Source organism: Desmodus rotundus, chromosome 2 (genome assembly GCF_022682495.2).
Source record: "Desmodus rotundus isolate HL8 chromosome 2, HLdesRot8A.1, whole genome shotgun sequence".
Lineage (NCBI taxonomy): Eukaryota > Metazoa > Chordata > Mammalia > Chiroptera > Phyllostomidae > Desmodus > Desmodus rotundus.
In genome coordinates this window covers 5,366,981-5,385,743 of record NC_071388.1, presented here as the reverse complement: position 1 = coordinate 5,385,743, position 18,763 = coordinate 5,366,981, and the positions used below count along the sequence as shown (strand labels likewise).

The 18,763-nt window shown below is 46.1% G+C and overlaps 1 protein-coding gene across 2 annotated transcripts in view; it reads left to right on the top strand.

Annotated features, from left to right (window-relative positions):
- Nucleotides 1–18,763, top strand: part of KCNJ6 (potassium inwardly rectifying channel subfamily J member 6) — a 186,548-nt gene that overhangs the window by 29,126 nt on the left and 138,659 nt on the right. Inside the window, exon 1 of one of the 2 annotated variants that reach the window (XM_045195790.2) lies at nt 15,154–15,249. The exons of the other annotated variant lie outside the window; for it this stretch is intronic. Coding sequence (XP_045051725.1) covers nt 15,244–15,249 — 6 coding nt within the window. The 5' untranslated portion in view covers nt 15,154–15,243. Of the gene's footprint in view, nt 1–15,153; nt 15,250–18,763 lie in introns of those variants that run through there. 2 annotated transcript variants of the gene reach the window in all.

Below are 18,763 nucleotides of genomic sequence, written 5' to 3'. Positions count from 1 at the left end.
TATGCTTTGAAGGCAGAAGCATCTCACAGACCAGCGAAGTTTTTCCCTTGCACACCCTGCGGGGAGCCATTTTGATGGCATTAGATAAAAATCACAGAATGTTCACCTGTGGTCCCCTCTCCTATCAGCCGTTGACTGATGTCAAAATTGCAGATAACGCCAGTGGCAGAAAACAAAGGTAGACCTGCTTTAGGCTTTCCTGGTTGTCCCAGGAGAGACCTGGGAAGGAAAGGTGCATGAGGGAGCTCATAGTTTAATCACCGGAATTGGATCAGTGGTGGTTAGTTTTCACACCAGGCGTGGGTCCGCTTGCCTTTCTCCGGGATCCTGCCGCTGGGGGTCCACTGTTGTAAGATACAGCGCTCTCGTTCTAAGGACCTGGACTACGCAAGATACACTGAACAGGGAAGCCGTCGGTGTTTGCGGGTAGACTGGTCAAGCTTTGCGCACCAGCATTCGATGATTCGTCGGGCGGCTGAGCTGAGGTTGCATCAAGTCTGGTATGTTTGGGCTCTTGTTCTGTTTTGGTTTTGGTGTTTTATTCTTACTCGAGGACATTTCTTTTTATAGCTTTTAGAGAGAAAGGAAAGGAGAAAAGGGAGAGAGAGAAACATCCATACAAGAGAGAAGCATTGATTGGTTGTCTCCTGCATGCTCCAGGGACCAGTTCCTGGACCAAGGATTGTACACCACGTGTCTGGGCTGGGAGTCAAACCCACAAACTAGATGTGTGCCCTGACCGGGAATCAAACCCGTAACCTTACGGTTACAGGGTGATGCTCCAGCCAACTGAGCCACACCGTTCAGGGCATGTTTGGGCTCTTGTTCATCTTGGACATGGCCAGCATGCCCGTTTGCTGCTGGGTTACCCAGGTGTGTTCACACAGCTCTGCTGGTGCACACCTCACAGTGTGTGTTTGCTCAGGGATCAACCCACGGGGATATAGAAGTGTCGCTGGGAGCTGAGCCTCCCTGCATTTACCGTAGCCATCTCTCTGGGGGTTGTTGCTTGGCAGTCACTGCCTGGATTTGAACCCTGACTCCCAATTATTAGCTGGGTAACTCTGGCAAGTGATACAGCCACTGAAAGCCCCAGCTTGCTCATCTGTAAAACAGAAACAAGGAGAGTTTCTACTCGAAGGGTTTGGTGAGAATGCCATGAGACCACATGTGTAAAGCATGAGCTTCAGAGCCTCACGCGCTGGGTCAGTGCCCAGTCACGCCCACTGCCCAGCGCTCAGGGGGACCCCACGCTTGGTTTAACACTGCTGGCATCATCTGGAGATTCTCAGCAATTTCTGAGCAAGAAGCTCTGCGTTTGGTTTTCAGTGAGCCCAGCGAATGTTAGTTCACGTCCATCATCCCCATTGGTACTTCATGATTGCCAAGCTCAACACAAAGTCGAATCTTATGGGTCATTACTCATTACCTTTCAGCTGTAGAAACCACTCAGCAAGACCATTAGGGCTCTGAATCATTTAGTAATAAAAAAATAACATAGGGACTAAGAGGCCTGCCAGAGGTGCCCCTTGCCTAGAAGCACCTGTGAGCAAACGTGGGGAGCTCCGTTTTCAGGAAGACAGGGCGCAAGCTGCTGACAGGCACTGGCCCTGAGCTGGCTGCTATGGAAAAGGTCAAGGCTATCCTTCGGCCTTTGAGCCTGGTTCAAAGAGAAAATTACTCAGCTTTAATTTTCACATGAGCCTTGAAGTGTGAGGCTGGTAAGAAGGAAAATCAAAACAATGAGCTGTTAGCTGCCTTGTATCTGGCCCAAACCTCAGGAGCACACAACCACCAGCAATTAAATCCAAGGATTAGCCAGAGCAGAAGGTGGGGCCCGGAGGGGCCTGGCCTGGGGGGTGTGATTAGAGCTTGGTCGGCCATCCATCCCCCACTCTCACAGGAGCACTGGGCCGGAGGGAGAGGAGGAAACAGGATGGGGTGGGGGGGCTTGGCATTAGGAATTCATAGAAAAGGGAAGACTCCCAGAGGAGAACTGGGCTTGGGGAGACAGAATGAATGACGCAGGCTGAAGTTCCAGCCCTTGGTGACCAGGCTTCTGCTTTTTAGGTTCTTTTTCCCTTTACAAAAATGACACCTGCTTGTTGGAGGGAGTTGTAATTCACTTGAGAGGGGCTGACCCTGTCTAGATCAGTGATGGAGACGGAACAGACCTCCTGGGCCGGTGCTGGGTGGAGGGCTATGGGAGAAACACATGTCTCCCACTAGTCAGTAGCTGTTCTCTGGGACCTTGAGGCTCATAGGAAAGGGGCTTCTGGGCCTTGGTATGACTTTGACATTGCTGGAGAAGGGCAACAGAAGGAGGGTTTGGGTCAGAGGACCACCAGGACCCAAAGTGGCTGTGGTGTTGAGAACAGATTTTCAGGGACAATGATGGAAACAGAGAGGAGGGGCAGGAGGCTGCTGCAGAGGTAGCGGCTTGGATCAGGAGGGAGGGGGTGCTGGAGGCAGGAGACATGGCTGGTCTGATATATTAGTCGGGAGTTCAAGGGAGGACCAGGCTGGAGATACAAGTTATAAATTTCACCGCCATCTGCACGTAGCTGGGTATTTAAACCAGAGTGAGAATGGAGAAGAAAACAGGTGTGAGAGCTGAGCCCTGGGGCATCACAGCTAATGAGGAACCTACAAAGGAGGGAGTGAGGGGGGAGCGAAGGGGGAGGGAGGGGAAAGAAAAAAAAAAGAAAAGAAGGGAGGAGAGAGAGAGGGAGAGAGAGAGGGAGAGAGGGAGAGCGAGAGAGAAAGGAAGGAAGGAAGGAAAGAGAAAGAAACAGCAGTGAGAAGCCAAGAGCACATGTCCAGGAAGAGGGGGTAATCACATGGGTCACCTACTGCTGACGATGGGCAAGAACAGAACACTTTTACCAGTGGTGATGACACTGGATGGGAAGGAGCTGGAAAATGCTAAGAATGCTGAGCCATGGTGCCCTTGGAAAGCAGAAAGCGCAGGATCTAAGGTGCCGTGTGGAGATGGGCTGCCTGGGATGAGGATCTGGGAGGTTCATGGCTACTAACACGACCCATAGCAGAGCAGATAAGCAAGGACACAGGTGGGTGGGCAGGCGTTATCGGGAGACCTGTAGATGTTTCCTTATCAAGATGTCAGCTTTCTTGGTGAAAGAGGAAGCTGGGTCTTCAGCTGGGAGTGAGGATGGGGAAAGGTGTTAGAGGTTTGAGGTGATAAGAATGGGAGAGTGGGAAAGTAGATAACTTACTCATATTTCTATCTCTAGTCCCTATGTTGTGGGTTCTTAATAATGGTTCTCGAATGCATAACTAAACACATATACATAGAGGTTAATTAAACAGCATCCGGTCCAGACAAGTCTGAGCACCTTAACAGGGCCGTGCCAGCTATGCAGGGCCAGCGTGTCCTGTGAGCCAGTTTGGGAGGCCAGGTGACTGTATGCCTGGACACATCCAGTCTGCACTGCCCTGGCCGGCCCCAGTCCAAACGCCCCCACTGGCTGCCAGGAACGTGATCTCTGGACAAGCCATTCTCCCGGTCTAGTCTTGGTGTTCTCATCTGTAAATGAAGACTGAGAATAGCATCCGTCCCGTAGAGTCACTGAGAGGATTTACTGGAAGGATTTGTGTAAAGTGCTTGGTAGTTGATGAGCCAGGAATGAATAGCAGGTGCCACCATCCCTCCTGGTATTTCGCGTTGACATGAAATGACTGCAGTGTGTGCACAGTGTGTGCACAGTGTGCAGATGCTGTCCCAGTGGAGGCTGGCAAGTGATGATTGGAGTCATCACCAGGTTCCAGGTGGCCCGGTCTGGCCCTCAGGTCCGAAGAGCAACAACGGGGTTGGCTAGGGCCTGTAGAGATGGTTGAGCTCAAGGGGCCAAACTCACATGAACTAAACTCACAACAGACTGATGTGCAAACCAGAACACCACCTTCGGAAGCATCACTGCCAGGAGGAGAATTTACCGAGGGAGCCAAGTTCCAATCAGAAGTCTATGCAAAGAGTCTGGTTGGGGGAGTGAAGTGAATGAAGGAAAATGTTCGGCCTTCGATAGTTAGTCACCTCTCCTGACCTTCTACAGGTTGTGTCTCTTGGGTAAACTGAAACCTTCCTGTCAGTAACCAGAGCACCCTATTTTCTAAACTAATGCCAGGGACGTGAAGGAGGGCTCGCCCTTCCAGTCTCACAGATCCTGACTCCAGGACGCCAACTTGCTTAGGTTCCTCCATGTATTCTCTTTAGAAACGTCCTCATTTAGGGCTGGCTTGACACCCAGGCAGCCTTGATTAGACCCGTGGGCCTGGGCGGCACAGCTCTGTCCTGGAAGATAGACTCTTTCTCCGTGGCCCTGCAGATGAGATTTCACACGTTAGGTGATGAATTAACCAGCTTGACTCTCAAAGGGCAGCCCCAGACCTCTGCTTCGCCCTGTACTGATTAATCAAATCAGCTCTTAGGACATTCATGCCTTACACAGATTTATTTTGGTTTGCGTGTAAACATTCGTTTGCTTCATAATTAAACTCCTCCCCCTCCCAAAAAAAAGCTAAACTATATTTTCATAGAGAATTGCCTTTTATTTAGAAATACACACACTTAATTTTTTTAAATGAACTCCATATGTTTATAACTTCCTTATTCTAAATCCATCAAAACATTTCAACAGCTACCTAATGCCCAGCAATCATTTTGCTGTTTCTTAATAGGGTTTTTAAAAGCTTTTCTTTAAAAAAAAAATAAAAGAAGAAACAGGTGATTTTACTTTACAAATGGGAAATATATACCCAAACACCAAACTTCTGTTTCTTTGGACACGCTCTCTGCTGCAGACTCACCTCTCTCCGCACTGTTTAGCTAGCAGTCCCCCTGTCCGTCTGCCAGTTTACTCATCGGTTGAAAAAGCACGGTGTTCTCTGAATGACTTCTTCCAGATCTGAGGAGGGAGCTGTGACTCATGTATGAAGAGCACCCAAGAATCAGGTCCCCCTGTTATGGAGGAAGAAGTCTCAGAGCCCAGCGAGTGGCTGTGTGCAGGCCCCTGTCCTCCTGTCAAGGATGGAGTTGGCCTCTGGCCCTCATCCTGGCTCTCCCGGTACCCTCCACCCGATCATCCTCCCAGGAAGGTGTGCAGGAGGGGCACAGGGCCCGCCTCAGCCTTGCATTTCACATCATGACTCCCACCCACCAAGAAAACTCAGCCCCTGACTTTGGTTTGAGCTCTAGCATTAGTCTGAGGTCCTTCAAGCCATGTGTTCAGGCCAGAACCCACAACTTGACTAGCTCCCTGTATCCTGTTATTCCCCATGTTAGTTCTCATCAACCCAAGGCCGTAGCTCTATTGCTATGGGATTCCTGTGTCAGTGGGTGGCCAGTGGCAGTCATTCATTCACTGTCAACAGAGTCCTGGGTGTCAGGGAAAAGTGAAAATAGGAAATGGAAGGTAAGGAACGGGAAAGAAGACTTGGCAAAATAGGAAGGGACCTGAGTATGACAAAGCAATCTGGGGAGACAGAGCCCACGGTGCACCCCTAAGACTAGGCTTGGCTTCTGAATCTGTGAGGTGGACAAGGAATTCCTGCATGTCAGCTACAAGGCTCTCATGAGTGTCCAGACCCAGGTGCGGGACCAGAAGCAGAGCCTGCGGAGGCACAGGTGCCAGCAATGTCAGAACAGAAAGACCATGATGGGCAATGGGGGACCATCAGATCCCCCTCAAAGAGTCTCTCCAAAATGTACAAACTTCTTCATCAGCATAAACAGGACAATAAAAACCCAGCACAATCAGCATGCTTGTGCCCATTCTCTCTGAAGTGATGGAAACTCTTCCAAATCCCTTCCTGACATCTGATTTTGAAAACAAAATAAAAATTCTTGAATTGCTTCAGGGTTTTTTTGTTTTGTTTTGTTTTGTTTTTAGTGTACTCTCTGAAACATCTCAGAATTCTTCTACTAATGATCTGAAACCCAGAGAGGCAATTTTCAATTCTGGCCAACTGGATTTTTTTGGATCCCAAGAGGCAAGTCCAGGCATGGGTTTGGGTCCTTGCCAGCTAGGTACTTGGGCCTGAGCCAAAGAGATAAATATTGGGCGTCAAGTAACACAGATGCTTAAAAGGTCTATTCCACTCCTGAGATCTCTGTTTAATGGTGGCTATTGCTGACATTACTGCTTTCAGATCTTTAATTTACCTAATCAGATGTATAATGCCAGGCACCCATCTGCGTTCAGCAGGCCAGAGAAACACCACCAACGGTGTGCCCTCTTAGTTGTTGCAACATGTATATGAAAAGGGACAACTCAGCATCTGGCCAAGACTCCTGCCTCCCACAGTTCCAGGATATAAGGAGTTACTATGTTAGATGCCCACTTTGGAGAACTACAGTCCCTTGTTCCTTCCCTACATCTTCCCAGGGACCTGTGCCATTCTCTGCCTTGGGGTGCCTCTGCTTGTGCTGGGGCTTTGCTTTTCAAGTCCTACTACCCAGAGCACCTCACCCCTCAAGCCTGCCCTTAGGGGAGCTCCGTCCCTCATTTACACTGCTTAGTGTAAGGGGCCAGAGCCATCTGGTCAACCAACATGCTAATGGAAGACAATGAGTAGGCTTTCCAGGCTCACCCTTTAAAGGACCCTAAATAGAACTTTGCTGCTTTATTTGGAAGTATAAATGTCACAGTAGATTTAAAGCATATGGAAAGGTAAAGATGCCGTGTTTCCTGATGGGTGAGAGGAGCTACAAAAAGGTAGATAGAACCTATTTACTTCCTTCAAATCACTACAAGTCATCAACTACCTACATCACATGGATAAATTGTTCAGACTCTGGATGGGGACTGAAATGAACAGAGTGTGCTAAACCCCAATCACACAAACCCATGAAGGTCTGAGGCAAATGTTCCTCTCTGAAACCAGCTTGACCAGACCCGAGAAGGACTGAAACTGACAACTCAGGAAAGTAGTTAGATAGTTAAAACACAAACTAGCTAATTTACCTGATGAGTTTCTCCACTCGAGTCTATAAAAACATCTCTTGGATTATTTCCATGAATTATTACATGGGGGCATGGAAGGCAGTGCCTGGCATATAGTAGGTGCTCAATAAATGTCAGCATTATTAAGAGTAGAAAAGGGGCCACTCATATGAGGAATGTGCCTTGGACATATCAATAGCAGCCTTGTGTCAATAGTAGCTTATCATGGCAGGAGCTCCTATCCCTTCTCTGTCTGTGATTCATTATTTACTCCCAAATCCTCCAGGCAATTGACTCAGGCTGGTTTGACAATCCCCAGATTCATGGTCTAGTGCTCAGCTCTGGGATCCACCAAGCCTGGTCTCCTCGTCCCCCATCCCAGGGGCTGTGAATTCTTGCACAGCCGGCAAAGTTCACTTTGTCATCATTCCCTCCTTGCATTTTTCCATCTTCTGCAATGTGAGCGACACACCAGACACACAGCTCGAGAGCCGTGTTTTAACACTGCCACTCATAAACAACTTCCAAGAATATTCTGTACTGTGATTTCAGAAAAACATTTTTGATTTATTTGAAAAGTGCCAGCTTGTTATTCTGCTCAGGACGTTGCATGGGTCTTGAGCTCTGAATTCACACAGCAATGCTTGCCTGGCTGGTTGTCCCCGGGGCTCAGATGCTTGCCTGGCTGGTTATCCCTGGGGCTCAGCAGCTGGTCCTCTGAAGTCCCTGTTTATGCCCAACTCCTTCTCCCCTTTGTGTCCCCACAGGAGCTGCTCTTGCCGCAGGACTCCCCAAGTTCCTTTGTATTCCCCACTTACCCCAGGGCGGTGTTCTTCCTCCTTTGCCTGGAGCTCAGCTTTAGATTCTAGATCTTTCTCTTAACAGCAGTCCCTGGATGGTCAGAGAATTAATATTTTATCTCAGTTTCCCGAATGCTTTTCTTGATAAACAGTATGGTTTACTTCCTGAAGGTGCACTTTTTTTTATAGAGTACATACACATTCAACTGAATTCTGTGATGTTTCCCTCACAAAGGGCTTTAAGAAAATATTTTAGTGTTACATTCTGTGCAGTATGAATCTCTGCACTCACAGAGCTCATTCAGCTCACCCTGAGGTTGGCGGTGCGCATGTCTATAGGCACAGTTATGTGTACTGAGAAAATGATAGAGTGAACATGCCTCCTTCATCTCCATCTCCTCCATTGTTTACAGAGCGACATTGCCATCCCCACCCTCACCGTGGCTTTCCTGACAGGATGTCCAGGTAGAGAGAGCACTGTGGGAGCAGGAGGCCCGGGCTTCGATCTTCCTTCTCCCGGCTGCCTACAGCATCTTAGGGAAGGGACAGTCCCCATCTCTGCCCCAGCGTTTCCATTCACACAGGAGAACCAGCCATGTCTGCTGCCCTGCCTGCCCTCTCCTGCCACCCCCCACCTCCAATAGGAGGACCAATAGGAAAGCAAAACCACTCTGGGCCCTCTGGAGCCTCTTGCCATGGAATCCAAAGTGCAAAGTAGCATCAGTATCTCAGAGCTGGAGATCTTGTTTCCTTTCTGCTCATCACTCTCATTAGTTGCCTGCTTGGGGTTGAATGTATTCACCATGTAGCCTTCTGTTACTTTTACCATATGGTTTTTCACCACCTGCTCTGTGGTCCTGCAGATGACATTGCTCTTTGCAGGGTCTGACCTGCTACACCGTCTATCATCCTCTCTCCTGTTGCCAGTCGGTCCATCGCAAATGTGGTTTCTGGAAGCAGGTAAAACATTAATCATACACACAAACAGATGTCTGTTTTAGTAGGAGAGATAGAGACCGCATGGAGCCCTTCCTCAGAAAACTTATAAAAGCAGCACTTGATATTAATCTCAAAAGTCAAGATAAAGTATCTGTATTTTACATTAATTAAAAAATAAAAATTTAAAACATTCTTCTATTCACATCCCTGCAGCAAAGCAAGGCGGCACAGGCCTTTCTGAGGCTGATAACCCTTGGCTGTCCCCACTGGGCAGACTCTTGTCCCTTGTCTCTGAAGACGATGCAGCCTGTGGCTCTCCTCTCCATGTACCCAAGGCACCTCAGTTGTCGTTAGAGGATAATTTATTTTTTAAGTACAGTCATGACTCTCATACAAATATAAAATAAACATGTACCAAAAGTTTTATTTAACTTCTTCATTAAATAAGGAAATCGTACAGATATCAAACAGGTTCAAAGAAGTCCAAGAACTGTAGATTTTATAGAATAAAATCTATACAGAATGTTGAAGTGGGGCTTTTTGGAGGGGGGTGTGGGGGAGATTGATTCAACCTCCACCTGACAGAACGCATGCGCAGTCACTACCCAAGAATGACTTTGCCTGGGCAGTTGCAATGGCATTGCCGTGGGTTCTCCACAACTCACAGGTTGTAAAATCAGCTCCACGGCAATGAACAGCTGAAGTCAGAAAACCTGCAAAGGTGTGCTCTAAAGGATGCATAATTTTCCTCTGAAAACCCACAGTCAACTCCATTGGTTGTTCTTGCATTTCCACACACGAAGCCTGACTCTGGTTCCATGGCCCCCATTGTCTCTCTGGAAGGCCCTGGCTCTCTCCAGCTCAGCCTGTGACCTCCCACCTTGGCCACAACCTTGTGGCAGGTGAACGTGCTTTCTGCACTAAGTTTCTGATCTTCGCTTCCCTGGCCCAGTGTTCCCCTTCCACCCAATGGTTGTTGGCCAGCGAATCAATGTCCAGCCAGTCATTGCATTTGACTCCAGCCCTGGCCTCAGAGCCCGGCGAGGGCAGGTCCACTCCTTCAACAAGAGCTGTGCAAAGTGTATGAAAGATCAGGCTTCTGGTTCCATGAAGCAAGATCGTGGCCTGTGTCCTTGCAGAGGCTTGATTTCTCTTCCAACCCATACATGGAGACCTCGGCGTCCACTCCATTACGTCAGACCCATGTTTTAATTGCCGTTGCTCCCTTGGTGTATCAGTCAAGGTTCAGCCAGAGAAGCAGGGCCAGCAGGAGATACACAGTGAGAGACTTCTTAGAAGGAATTGGCTTCCACCATTGAGGGGCAAGCGAGGCACCTCAGAAACCCAGAGAGCACACTTTTGAGTGGGGAAGACCAAAATTCTCTGACATGGGCTGAAGCTGCCATCCACAGGGACAATTTCTTCTCCCAGACAAACCTCAGTGCTCCCTTTAGGGACCTTCCACTGATTGAGTCAGGCCCACCAAGGTTCTTAAAGATACAGTCAGCTTTGTGGGCTTTAATCATGTCTAAAAAATACTTCCACAACAACGCTTAGATTAGTGTGTGCATGCATAATCAAGGACAGTAGCCTGGCCAAGTTGACACGCCACTTGGGAAATTAACCATTGAGCTAATGACACAAATCAGGGTGTGCTGTGGCAAAAAAGAAACACTTCATTCACGGTAGTGACAAACCCGGGGTTCTAGACTCGGGTCTCTCACTGGAGCCCTCCCGGCCCCTGTGCACCTCCATTCCTTCCTCTGCACAATGGGCACACCTGGTCCGGCAGGATCCCTGGTTCACTGAGCCAGTCAGGGGGCGATGCTTTACGTTTCTGAGAGGTTGTTAGCAATCGGCGTATTGACAACTAACTAGCAATGTGCATATTTTCAAGTTCACTTTTAATAAACTAGTTTTCTGCCAGTTCTAATGAATTGCCTAATGTAAGCTGTCTCCTGCAGAGGTGGACTCACAGAAAGGCCATCCACGGCTGAGGGGCCTGGCAGAGGAACTGGAGCAGGAGCCTGAGAGTAGATACGTTTTATTCCCTTGTCCTTTGACTTGTTCCCAGGAAGAGCGGGGCAGCCCGGGTTGGGAAGAAAACTCTAAACCCAAGTGTGTGGAAGCTTCACTCCCAAGGCACGCAAACACCAACCAGAGGGAGAAGTTTCCTCCCCATGTCCCTTGTTCTGAGGCTCCAAGACTTAAGGCCGTGCCCCCTGTGAAGGGGAAATACTAGACCCTTAATTTGGAGAACTTGCCTGTTGCCAATTTGGCTTTCCCACCATTGAGATGAAGAAGTGTTTATTTTTCTTTCCACTTCTTTAATCATGAAAAATTTCTGCTAACACTTCCACCATTTAGTCCTGCTAACCTCATCCGGGCCTCTGTGGAGAAGGACTGGAGCCCGATCAAACAGAAGGATCTCCACTCCTCAGCCTCTAAGGTCCTAAGAGAAGCCACCAATGAAATAAGTCTGATAAAATTCACTTGCCCTGAACATAAAAAGCCTCCCTCCCTTCAACACAGACTCTTGGTTTTGTACTCAGCCAGGAAGTGGTAAGACACAGCACAAACACCATATGTTATCCCATGTCAAAGGGCCCACAAGACCATTGCTCTTTGGAGCCCATCTAATGCTCTGTGAGATGATGTGTACCAGCTCTTTCTCAGCTGGCGTCTCCATTTACAGGATGATTCACTCCGTGTGCCAGGGTTGCTGGGTCCACCTCTGGCGTTCCAGCAGAGGAGCTGAGATCCACTCCCAAAGAAGGGGCAAGGCGACTTCTCAAAGGCTAGACCAGGTGCTCCTCCCTGTGCTGCCCATTTCTGCTCCCTCTTTTCTCTTCCCTGTGAAATGGCCAAGGACCCGAGGCACATGGGTGAACGAGAATACCCATGGTTATCTGAAAGTGTTCACACAAAGCCCCTACCACTCTTTTTCTGTACCATGGTCACTCCTGTTTTCCATGTCAGTGGAATTAGAAGTTGTCTCAGCTGTTTCGGCACCACACTGAGGACACAGCTCTCTCTCCCCAAACATGCACTGTGCAGCGCTTGGCATGTGTATTTCCACTCGAATATTCAAACTCTGTACAAATCGCCTGGTCAACGGTGACCCCCGCTTTTTGAACACTCCCACAGGATTTTCTGTGCACAAGTCAGGTTTGGGGTTAGGACTGTAGATCTCCCCAGGCGACACTTGGGAGCTAGCTCTAAGCAGGGAAGGCAGGGACACCAGCGTCCTTGAAGTTTTGAGGACATAGAGGGTGTCTTTGGTTCTGCTTGCCTTGTCCTTTTGCTTATTTGGGGGATACTGGAGGCCCATGGAATCCTGGGGATGCGCTGCCCTGACCCTTCACTCCAATAAACGTAAAACAAAGTATTGGCTTCTCCATCTAAGGAGGGGCCACTGGCCAGGCATATGTTTGCTGAGAGCAGGTACCTTTGTAAAGGCCACCCTGTGACAGTCCACATCAAGGCGACCCAATCACATGACCAGAGTAGACTGACCCCTCTCAGGAGCTGACTCCTCCCATCCCTGAACCCCAGTCATATTGTCAAACCTTTGTATTGTATTGTAAGATACTCACAAACCGAGCTTACAAGCACGGGTAAGTTGTTTAATTCTGTAAGCTTTCCTCTCTTCCCTGGTTTTCTTTGTGATGTGTTGAACAGTCATAAATATTTAATTTGAATGCCAGCACCTTTAAAAAGAAAAACTATTAGCCCCGGCTGGTGTGGCTCAGTGGACTGAGTTCTGGCCTGCAAACCAAAGGGTCGCCAGTTCAATGCCCAATCAGGGCACATGCCTGGGTTGCAGGCCAGGTCCCCAGTTAAGGGGTGCACAAGAGGCAACCACACATAGATATTTCTCTCCCTCCCTTTCTCCTTCTCTTCCGCTCTCTCTAAAAATAAGTAAATAAAATCTTTTAAAAAAAGAAAAATTATTAAAAATTGGACCTTCGTTTCCTGAATCTCTGTCAAACATCAGGTACCAACTGTGACATTGATGCAGGCTGCTCTCACCCCAGCCTCACCCTGCCAACACGGCTTGTGACCTTGGCCATGAAAAGCCCACATTTTCAAAGATCTCTCCCAAGCTCCAGTCAGTTCAGACGGTTTAAGCTCAACCTCCAAACTGCCAATATAGTCTAACCCCCACCCCCATTACCTTGCCAAAAAAAGAACAATAATATAGCAAGCTGCATATTTTCAAATTGCTTAAAAAGCTAATACAAGGCAATAAGACTTTTGTAGATCATAGAATAATTTATTTCTTACATAACTCACAGCGATGCATATAAGTAGCAGCTGAACGTTATTTTAGAGGTGAAACGTTTATGTATAATGGGTTTATAAACCCATTAGCTCTTCATTCCTGCTAATCATGCATTGTGTCATGTGTAGCAAAGTGCCTGTGCAAACCAATTTCAAAAATATTTTAACGTTATTTTCGTATGCACAAAAATCGATTTGACATGTCACCCACACACTGTGAACAAAGGAAAAGTGAGTCTAAAGCATTAGAAATATGACTGTCTGGCACCAGATGTACTTCCTAAAGAATGAACTCCCAAGAACACAAGTCAAAAATTACGCAGCCTTTTCAAGTCTGCGCCCACTATAAACCAGAGCTTCGCTAAATCTGCACTGGTACCTGTGGCGTGTCCATCAAAATAAAGAAGTCGAAGCTATAGCACATGGCCAGACAGCTATTCAGTGTCTCCTCCTCATCACAGCCACTGTCTTGGTAACTTTTAAAGGCACAATCCAAGCACTAGTTCATGTTCATCATGTGCAAATGCATTTAAACAAAGACACACTAACCAATCAGGCATTACCCCTCTAAAATACTAGTGAATCAAACAATACAAAGTTAGGCACATTTTTTGAAGGATAGAAAAGAATACAAAGCATGTTTGCATCACCCCTCAAGTCTACTGGATTGACCTTCAGCAATAGTTTCTTCCCAACTGTGAATGTCAGGTGTCCATGTGCCTCCTAGGTACTCACTCTGTGAGTTGTTTTGAAATCACCTTGTCAAAAATCTCTTTTGCCTTTTTAAGAGTCTCTGTTCTACTTCCTAGAAAATCTTCCAGCTTGCGTTTTTCTTATGTAAATCTGACCCTTTCATCTTTGCCTCTTTTTTTTTTTTTTTTTAGTGGCAGCAAATGATGTCACATGTCAGTCAAAATGTCTGCCCTCGCTCTATCCAATTAACCTTCAAGCTGTCTGAGGAAATGAGTCAGCAACTTACACTTTTGGGGCTTTGTACTCTCTCTCAGAACACCAAAGTCTGTTCAACTAAATCAACCTGCCGGGCAACTCAAACATAAGTGGAAGAAACCTGATTTCTTCTTATTTCTCTGAGAATCCCCACTTGGTAACCAGTCACAAAGTTGTGATTCACCACTTCATGCTCCGAGTAAAGCAGGGTTCCCTAATCTCACCGATGGTGACTCTTGGCTTTCATGATATTTTAGCTCAATCTGGAATCATATTTTCTCTGTAATTTGAGCTATTTAATACAGTGTCCCCCTTCTCTATCTGAGTTAGATACTGGGTCCTCACAGAGGTCAAAACACCTTGGATTTAAAGGATTTAAAACACAAGGATTTTAAGCCCAAGAATGAGATGATCTGATTTAGGGTCAAAGCCAACAGTGGCTCCAGCTGCCCCGTGGAGAAGGAACTACAGAAGGCTCAAGAGGGATAGGGAGGGGAGCAGGCAGGCATGGACCAGGCGAGAAGTGCTGGTGTCTTGAACTGAGGTCGGAGCTCTGCAAATGGGAAATGGTCAGACCTGGGATTTATGGAGAACATGGAGCCCCATGGTCTTCCCCCTGAAGGAGCTAAACTCGAGATGGAGAAAAATTATCTCAGATGAGTTGTTAGCTGTGAGTTTAAAAGGACTCAGGAGAGAAAGGATTCAATGTAGGAATGGATATCAGGTGGGTATGGGGATATTCCCAACTGGAAAGGCAGCAAGAGCAAAGATGGAAATAGGATCGGGCATATGGCCAGCAGCCCACTGGACGCAGTGATAGGTAGACTGGGACCACGTTACCTGGGCCTTCAGAGCCAGAGAACAGAGTGTGTTTGATGGAGCGCCTACAGGGAGCCTGGTGGAAGGGATCAGTGGGGTAAAAAGTGGGGCAGGGTGAGAATTAAAGGACAAAGAGTCCAGAGTCCAGAAGAAAGGCTAAGACACATTCTATTAATTCAGGGTAGTTGAAATGGAGACACTCTAACATTAAGACAAAATAGAAATGGTAACAGAGTCTAATGCCCCAGTGCTTTATAACATCGTAATTGAGATTTTGTTTTTTCTATTTTTTAGTCGACTCTGACGTCCTATTGAAACCAGGAAAGTTCAGATGCGAGTAAATCAATAAGACCGTCTGCCGGTCTGCCAAAACCCCACATGAAATCGAGGGACAGCAATCATCATCTTTATCCCTCCTGCTGAGAGGCAATAAAACCGTCATTACATTGTTAGGAGCCCCAAAATGGAAAACCAGGGCTGCTCAGCTCCTCATGCAGGTCGGAATTACTGTGTGGCTTTTGAAGTATTATATATACTTGAAAAAAAGTAATAAAACCCATAGTTAAAATTAAAAGTAGAAAGTCACAGACAGTGAAAATCCTCCCTAGATTCCTGTTCTCAGCCTTCTGTTCCAGAGGCATCTGCTACCAGTTACCTGTTTCCTGTGTATCCCTCCAGAAGTTTTCTTTTTTTAAAATATATTTTATTGATCACGCTATTACAATTGTCCCATTTTCCCCCCTTAGTCCCCTCTGCCCTGCACACCCCCTCCCACCCTTAGTTCATGTTCATGGGTCATACATATAAGTTCTTTGGCTTCTACATTTCCTATACTATTCTTAACCTCCCCCTATCTATTTTCTACCTACCATTTATGCTGCTTATTCCCTGTACCTTTTCCTTCATTCCCCTCCCATTCCCCACTGATAATGCTCCATGTGATGTCCATTTCTGTGAATCTGTTCCTGTTCTAGTTGTTTGCTTAGTTTGTTTTTTAGGTTTGGTTGTTGATAGTTGTGAGTTTGTTGTCATTTTACTGTTCATAGTTTTGATCTTCTTTTTCTTAGATAAGTCCCTTTATATGTACCCTCATATAATAAGGGTTTGGTGATGATGAACTCCTTTAACTTGACCTTATCTGGGAAACACTTTATCTGCCTTCTCATCCTAAATGATAGCTTTGCTGGATAGAGAATCTTGGATGTAGGTCCTTGCCTTTCATGACTTTGAATAGTTCTTTCCAGCCCCTTCTTGCCTACAAGGTTTCTTTTGAGAAATCAGCTGATAGTCTTATGGGAACTCCTTTGTAGGTAACTGTCTCCTTTCCTCTTGCTGCTTTTAACATTCTCTCCTTATCTTTAATCTTGGGTAATGTAATTATGATGTGCCTTGGTGTGTGCTTCCTTGGGTCCAACTTCTTTGGGACTCTCTGAGCTTCCTGGACTTCCTGAAAGTCTATTTCCTTTGCCAGATTGGGGAAGTTCTCCTTCATTATGTTTTCAAATAAGTTGTCAATTTCTTGCTCTTCCACTTTTCTTTCTGGCACCCCTATGATTTGGATGTTGGAATATTCAAGGTTATCCTGGAGGTTCCTAAGACTCTCCTCATTGTTTTGAATTCTTGTTTCTTCATTCTTTTCCAGTTGATGTTTATTTCTTCCTTCTGGTCCAAATCATTGATTTGAGTCCTGGTTTCCTTCCCTTCACTGTTGGTTTCCTGTACATTTTCCTTTATTTCACTTTGCATAGCCTTCACTCTTTCCTCTATTTTGCCATCATACTCAACCAATTTTGTGAGCATCCTTATTACCAGTGTTTTGAACTGTGCATCTGATAGGTTGGCTATCTCTTCAACACTTAATTTTTTTTTTCTGGAGCTTTGATCTGTTCTTTCATTTGGGCCATTTTTTTCTTGTCTTGGCACACCTGTTACATAGTAAGGGGTGGAGCCTTAGGTATTCGCCAGGGTAGGGCAACTCACATTGTTGTGTTGAGGCACTATATGTGGGGGAGGGGTCGGAGAGAGGGAACAGTGCCACTTGCTCAGCAATCTGCTGGCTTCCAGTCACTTCCCCTGCTTCCCACAAGCAACCTGGACCCTTCTGGTGCTGATTCCCAGATGGGTGGGTTTGTGTACGTTCTAGGACCCTGTGGATCTCTCCAACAAACTCTCCTGTGAGGCTGGGAGCTTCTCCCGCTGCCGCCACCCCCACAGGTTTTTTCAGTCAGAGGTTGTGAGGCTTTATTTCTTTTCTCTGGAACTCTGGGTTGCGTGGTCTGCCTGGGTCCCCAGTTGTTCCTCCCAGTTTATCTGCATGCAAATGTGGGACCACCTGCTCCACCAGCCACACCTTGCCCAGTCCGCCTGCCACAGCATTGCCAGTCCTGGTCCACCAGCCACCACCTTGCCCCGTGTCCCTCTCCACCCCTCCTACCAGTCTAGATGAATATTTCTTCTGTAACTCCTTGGTTGTCAGACTTCCATACAGTTCAATTTTCTGTCAGTTCTGGTTGTTTTTTTGTTTTTAAATTTGCTGTTGTCCTTCTTTTGGTTGTGCGAGGAGGCAGTGTATCTACCTATGCCTCCATCTTGGCTGGAAGGCCCTTTCTTGGTCAGAAGCTTTCTATTTCTCTGTTCACACATATGTGTGCATGTGTGATAACATGTGCTTGGCTATACAGCCTACAAAACTTAAGGTATGTTTATGTACCTTTTTCAGTACAAGTGGAAGCCTGCCCATACACTCCCTTTTATAAACAGCTTTTTCATTTAACCATGTACCTTGAAGATTTCCCCATAATAATTATGAAAAGCTGTATTTTGGTCTTTTATTTATTAGAGTTATTATTTACATTAAGCCTTCAAATCTTAAAAATATTTTTATTGTTCTTTATCTTTCAGTTTCTGTTCTGTATTTGCTTTGCTTACTTGTGCATGGTTTTTGCAACTTGAAATTTTGCAAATTTGGACCAATAGTGTCATTTTATTCTTCTGTAATCTATTCTATGCTAATATCTCTGGTCTTTACACAGAATCTCTTGCCTCCCCACTATGAATGTACATTCTTGGATCTTCATCCACCTCACCTCTTCTTCCTTCACTACCTGATTTTGACTGGTGATGTTATTATTGCTGGTATCTAGTATTGACACTTATTCCCTGAAGTGATATTCTTAGAGTTCTCTACTTCATATTCTAGCTTTAAACACATCTGACCCCTCTGCTCTGTAAGGTGAGGAACTTAGCGGTCTTTCACTGCCTTCATCTTCTCTTCCTCTCTACCACTTGGCTTTTGTTACTTATATTGTAACATTGTGATAGTTTTCACTTCTCTCTTCTGTTCTATAATCATAATTTCCATGACAGTTTTATCCTTGACAGCTCCATGTAAATGGATTCCTCACTCCCTGCAAAGTTTGTCCCGACTTCTCCACTCTTTTCTTAGGCAGCTGAGGTTTGATGTCTTCGTGATGTCTTTGAAAAAAGTTCATGGTGAACTAGATTTCTTAAGTGCTTGCATCTTTGAAAGATATTTCTCAAGTATCTTTCTGCTTGCACACTAAGGTGGCTGGATAGGAAACTCTTTTGTCTCATATTTTTTCCTAAAGACATGTTTCATCATCTTCTATCATTAAATGTTTCCAGAGAGAAGTCTAAAAACAATCCAGTGTTTCTCCTTTCCAGTGTGTTCGTAGTGCATACAAACCTATAGAATTCTTTCTTCTTCTTTGAAATCCAGTCACTATATCAAGATATGTATCAATGTTGGTGAACCCCCTTTCCTTTCCCAGGACATGGTGTGCCCTAACAGCATAGAGAATTGAGCTTTATCTGAAAATTCTTTTCATTGATATGTTTCAGTATATTTTCTACCAATTTATTCTGTTTTCTTCTCCAAAGGCACAAATTATGTTAAGTCATTTTTGTATGTCTTTCGTGTTCATTATGTATGGCTCAGTCTTTTTTTAACTATTTTTTTGTGTTTCTTTTCTCTTTATTTTACTCTATTTT